The 6,115-nt window shown below is 31.9% G+C and overlaps 1 protein-coding gene across 1 annotated transcript; it reads right to left on the reverse strand.

Annotated features, from left to right (window-relative positions):
• Window positions 1–733: 733 nt before the first annotated feature.
• On the reverse strand, window positions 734–4,469 carry LOC116023130 (3-epi-6-deoxocathasterone 23-monooxygenase CYP90D1). Its single transcript, XM_031264105.1, has 8 exons — window positions 4,245–4,469; window positions 3,844–4,168; window positions 3,003–3,152; window positions 2,626–2,874; window positions 2,367–2,456; window positions 1,818–2,003; window positions 1,459–1,586; window positions 734–1,046 (listed from the first exon to the last, which is right to left on the reverse strand). The coding sequence occupies exons 1-8, from the start codon at window positions 4,460–4,462 to the stop codon at window positions 953–955; spliced, it is 1,440 nt and encodes a 479-aa protein (XP_031119965.1). The 5' UTR covers window positions 4,463–4,469; the 3' UTR covers window positions 734–952.
• Window positions 4,470–6,115: the final 1,646 nt, after the last annotated feature.

Genomic DNA, 6,115 nt, shown 5'->3' on the forward strand with positions numbered 1-6,115 from the left:
GTATAGTAGATATGATCACTAAAATATTGGAAGCTTAATATCAAAGATCAATTGCCCTTCATCTAAGCAATTGATGAAGTTTTATAAACAAAAGTTAGGTATAAAATTGCTTTTTCATCATGAATTTGATCAAATGCTAAGGATTTGCCTAACAATTAAATAAGAAATGACTCCACCAATGGTACACTCATTAAAAAGTTATGCAATATCACTTAATATTTACATCAAATTTAAAATAAAATAAAAAAGGGTTTTCTCAAGTCTAATGTGAGTAAGGGTATGCTATAAAGATATATGTACTCAGATCTACTCTATTTGAAAATGTTAAAGAAAAAAGTAATTTGTATGTGGTATGTTATCAAACTTTATTTGTATAGTAGAGCGATCAAAACAGACTAATTCATTTTTATCTCACCTAATGGTTGGCCTGAGTGAGTTCAAATTTTAGAGGCCTACTATGCACAGGCCGCACGCTTGGTAGTCACCAACCGACATGCCAATAACAATAACAACAATATTATGGGACTTGAAAAAAAAATGATATAACACCCCAAAAAATAAATCAATGTGCATACTATTTAAATATGGAACTTCCTTTACAAATTTCTTACTCTAAAATAGAAAATTATATATATATATATATATTTTATGGTGTTTTCTTTCACTAATTTTTTTCTTACAAAGCTAAAGAGATACAAGTATTACAATATATTTTTTTAAACTCACGCCTAAATATACATATGTAGTATACAATGTAAATTACTGGAGGGAGAAATTAATATAGGACAAAATATGTGAGCTTCCACACGTGTGTTTTCCACCCAAACGTCGCTACCTTCTTTCAACTCTTCTCCGTCTATTACGTGTATGTATTGCTTTGCATATATATACACACAGGTTATGAAATTAAAGTTGAGACGATACTGAAGAAAAGATGTGTAGAAGAATGAAGTTAAAAATCTTTTCTCCTTTTGACGTAAACTGGCATTTTCCTCTTCATTCTCACCGTAGGGAAGTTGATAATGGAGTCTTCCTCTGCTTTCCACCTGCATTATTTAGTATTTGTGTAAGTCTAAACAAAATTGAGTCATATAAATACTCGACAATACAGAGATAAATAATATTTTAAGAAAAAATTACACTTTTCGTCCCTAAGTTATAGTGTAATTGTAAGATTTGTCTCTACTTGTTAGTTCTTAGTTGTACTCACTCCTCGACACTAAATTATATCTGACTTTACAAATTCCGTCCATAATGTTTTGTTAGAAAAATGACGAAATTTGCAATGTCACTTATAACTTAGAAATAATAAGTGAGCATAATTAATAAGTATGGACGAATCCTACAACTACGTACCACGTAACTTATGAACGAAAAAGTGTAATTTTATTAATTGACTATTCAATTAATAATAATAAATTAATTAATCACAACACAATAAGTCAAGTAATAAATTACCTGAATTGAGTGACGAAGTGGTGGAGGAAGATGGAAGCTTCTAGCCTGGCGAGATCTAGTCCAGGGCAAAGTCTTTGTCCTCCTCCGAATGGGGTGAAGCTACTGCAACTATTCACTATGTCTTTTTTCTGCACAAGTGAGATAGATCACTTCAATATAATTAATATACAACACATTAAATCAACACAAGTTTTATTAACATATTAAACAGAAACAGAAGTAGTTTATAACTCAATGATATCTTTGTGACTCTTCTAAATAAGATGTTATACTACATTGTAATAGAGTCCGTGGTACTAAAAAATAAATGGGAAAAGAAAAAAAAAGATGTGATGAAGGTTGAAGTTAGGTATTCTTACTTGCCATCTCCAAGGGTTGAATTGATAAGGGAAATCATAGAGAGTGTCATCCAGATGAACTGATCTAAAATATGCCAATGCACACCAGCCTTTAGGAATGAGATACCCTTTTATCTCCACATCTTTCACTGCTTTCCTCATTACCCCTATAATTATATTCCCCATCCTCAATGTTTCTGAGATCACCTGCAAACAAAATCCATTTTTAAACACATCATTATTAGAAATATCAATCAATACTTTAATTTACTAGAAAATTCACAGCCACTATTCGAATATACATGCACTCTAGATAAAGTCCGCTTTGTGATCCTAATTGGTAAAAGAGTCACATTGTACACAATTGATCTGTTCAAACCAAGAAGGCTAAAGACAGATCATATATGCTCCTACATAAACTCGGCCAAATTAAAAGAGCACTCAATATTTGCATGTGTTATATTGTGTATTGTAATCATAAGAGAATATTATACCTCTTACTTTATTAAAGTTGTTAATGATAATATATTTTCTTATATTATATATGTATAATTAGTTAACTGTACCTACGTTTTGTGTAAACAATAGTGACGAATAATCACTCCAAGATAGTGGCTCTCCTTGCTTTTCTTTGAGCCTCTTCAATCTTAAATTTTCATCCTACAAGAAAAAGTTCAATCTTAAATTTTCATCCTACAAGAAAAAGAAACAATATTTGTAACTTTTTATTTTGTCACAAATATTTTTAAGCAATTGTCTTGAACAAGCTAAGTCCTGACAAAATAAATATTAAAATGTAAATATATATATAATTTATGTGAATTATTACCGTCAATTGTTGTAGGGCTGCAGGACAATCTGAAAGATATTTAATGGCAAGAGTTATAAGCACAGGAACTGAATCTTCACCGGGGATCATCAAGTCAATCATATTATCCGATATGAGCTCATCTGTTAACTCTTCACTATTATCATTTAGTAAAACCTCAGCCACATCATTTGTAATTACGTTTGATGTTTTCTTCTCCCTCCTAGCTTCAATAATTCCATGTATTAATTTTACCATTTCCTTCTTTGCCTGAAACATTAAAAAAAAAAAAAGAAGACATTTTTAATATCTAGTAAGATAGTTAGCTTATCAACTAATTTTGATTTATTTGACTATTATTAATTGTTTAATTTTATTAAACAATGAATATAACTTGCCTTCAATGAACGGTAAAGTCTACTTCCGGGCAGCTTGATTGGCAGGGACATAAGCCCTGCAATGAATTCTTGAAATTGTTTCCTTAAAAATTCCATTTCTTGACCCGGATCCAAGCTAATCAATGCTTTGACTAGCACTTGGAAAGCAATCTGAAAAAGAAAAGAAAAAAAAAATGAAACCCAAAAAATTGAAGAAAAAAAAAACCCAAAGAAAATTAACTTTGTGGCAATACAAATATACAATAATCCACCAAAACAGTAAAGGTTAGAAACACAATCATGAGTGGGACTATGTGTTTCCAGACAACATAATTCATGCAATGTTCATATGATCCCATGATTGAGTGCAGAATCATTTTCACCCTGTGAACTAAAAATTGAAGTGAATATAATAACTGGAGTATGTAGAACTTCAAACATCAAATGCAACTTCCCTTCCTAAAATTTCTTTCCCTCTCACAAGAGTAAATCATATCATAAATATACTTAATTCTGATTCACTTTCAATTCATATATATATATATATATATATATATATATATATATGGTTAGGTTTCCATGCGGACAATGCTTCCTGTGTGGTTCCCACCATTAGGTACGCATAAATGCACCACAAAGTGTTCAGAAATGCACTAAAATTCGACCAGGATTTTAAAGATTAACCAGAACTCTTTAATATGTAATCTATGCATGATGTTACCTACTTATTTTTGAACGATCAGGAAATTAAAATCCGTAATTACTATTCAAAAGTTTACATTAAATAAATTTTACTCTTGTGAAATAACCAGCAAACCACAAAAAGGCAACTGCTTTAGGAAGACTAGGAAGTTAGACTTACATGTTTAGCTTCATCTTGGATGTAAATGGGGCGATCTTGACGCCAAGTGGACATAGAGTGGCAAACAAAGGTGCGCATGTGGGTTGTGATCTGAGCCTTAACGTGAGGGGACTTGAAGAAGGCTCCAATGAGGCCATGGATTCTCCTCTGCAAGCTTCCATTGATGAGCAGAATGGAGGATTTCCCCATCAACTCCGTCAACGATTTCGGGTACGACGGCACAAACGTCTTCGAGTCGCTGTGCAGGATGCTTCTGCTCACCTCTGCGTCCGTCGAAACTATGGTCGGACTCCCAAATATGTGCGACTTAAACACCTTCCCATACCTTAAAACCCACAAATTTAAATAACTTAATTACCATCAAACTATATATTCCTTAAAGGAATATATATATTACTTACATGAGGGAACGCTTATCCATGAAGCTCTCTGGGCGGTCAGAGTAAGCACAGGAAATGAAGTCCAAGGTTTCTCCGAGGAAAGGCCATCCCAGGTTGCCCAAAGGGAGATGGAGGTTTCTTGTTTTGTTCTTCGAAGAAGTGAACAGTTTCTTCTTGAAGAAGAGGAGGAGGGAGAGGAAGAAGAGAGCGGCAATGGAGGTCCAAAGGGTGATGTCCATATTGGGATGTTTTTTAGTAAGAGAACTATGGTGTTTTGTGCGAGTTTTAAGTCTTTAATATATGAGTAACAAGGTGCCTATAAAGAATCCTAAAATATATCATTCTTTATAGTAATGAGAGGTAATGGATGTTATGGGTGAAGGCCGGGGTGTTGATATATATTATGGGAAAGATAAGAATGTCAAATAAATTATAGAAATTATTATGTTTTATCTTATTCACCACTAAACTTAAAACATCTGTGATGAACCATTAAATATATAAATGTCTATAATTGAGACATTTTTAGTCAATTTCTTCCCGTGTAATTTAAATATAATTGAAAACATTAACTATGGAGGTAAGGGAACTCTTTGTGTGTGTATAAGTAATATGATTAGATCATATTCTATTAAGTAAAATAAGAAATAGGGATAAGCGTCAAATAAGTCATTTAACACTTAAGAAAAATGCAACTAAGCCATTTAACTTGAAAAAAATGATGTAGTTACTCTTTTTACCTCTATAGCATGTAAACAACAAATTATACCTAATTGGTATACCACACCAAAATTTTGAATGTCAAGTCTTTATTATTATTATTATAGAACATTTGCTCAACTTGAAACTAATTATTAAAAGTATGATGATATGACGATAGCATTTTAATTAACTCCATATTTTCCATGGCTACCATGCTAGCTTCAACTTCACTGCCATGATAGTCAGAAATTATGGAATTAAAATAAATAAATAAAGAGACGGGAAAGAGGTGAGGAGTAGAGTTGCGATATTTATCGAGACAAACATTACTAGTGAAAAATCGAAGACATAATTAAGTCAAATTATTAGTAAACAATTAAATCAAATAATATTACGGTAATACCAACCAAAACTACCCCACCCAAATTATTCATGATGAATGGTGAACCCTCAAAACTCTTGTCTTCAAAATTAAATAAACTTTAATTAGCAATCATGCAATTGTGTTGAAGGCAATTCAAAGCCGTCTTACGAGGCGCAAACAAATACTTTAACTTAACCAACTTTTCTGTGTTTGGAGTTTAGCGAGTGAAGGCTTTTATGGTTCACATCTATCTGCCATTGAATATCCCCCAAAACAAAAATCATGATTTAAAAAAAAAACATTATTTACCAGAATTCACTTTAATTTCCAAAACTTTATTGCAATGTCGTGACCCACATACTATGATTACAAACGACTTATAATTATACTAACCTAAAAATGGTAGGCCTGCCCTAAAAAAACAGTCGAGTGAGTAAAACATAATTTTCTTATTTAAAAATTATATGTTTGATTTTTGTCAATATTTTTAAATAAATTCGATTTACTTCTCTCTATTATATTGAAACAGGATTTATATAATATATACTCAAATAATGGCTGTGAATTTTTTTGTAATTCAGAAAAATGGTGAGGTGGTATCTAGCCTTTGCATTATTAAAAGTGTGGGGCAAATCATAGATAGGTTTGCATGGTTGTGGAATCATAGGCGTCAAAGAATGAAGGCTCTTGGATCTGCAATAATATTATTATTCTTCTTCTTATCTTAGTAGCTAGGTAGGTATAATAATAATGATGATGAGCATATATTAATTTAGATATGCTATAGACCTCCTTGCAGAAGAAGCAGCAAAAAATGTCCCCCACC

Source organism: Ipomoea triloba, chromosome 6 (assembly GCF_003576645.1).
Source record: "Ipomoea triloba cultivar NCNSP0323 chromosome 6, ASM357664v1".
Taxonomy (NCBI): domain Eukaryota; kingdom Viridiplantae; phylum Streptophyta; class Magnoliopsida; order Solanales; family Convolvulaceae; genus Ipomoea; species Ipomoea triloba.

Excerpts from the sequence above, each read along its gene's own strand:
- LOC116023130 (XM_031264105.1), bottom strand. The coding sequence starts at position 4,462 with ATGGACATCACCCTTTGGACCTCCATTGCCGCTCTCTTCTTCCTCTCC. Across the intron at positions 2,875-3,002 it reads GACTTTACCGTTCATTGAAG|GCAAAGAAGGAAATGGTAAA; the intron begins GCAAGTTATATT and ends TTAATGTTTCAG. Across the intron at positions 1,047-1,458 it reads CACTTCGTCACTCAATTCAG|GTGGAAAGCAGAGGAAGACT; the intron begins GTAATTTATTAC and ends TAAATAATGCAG.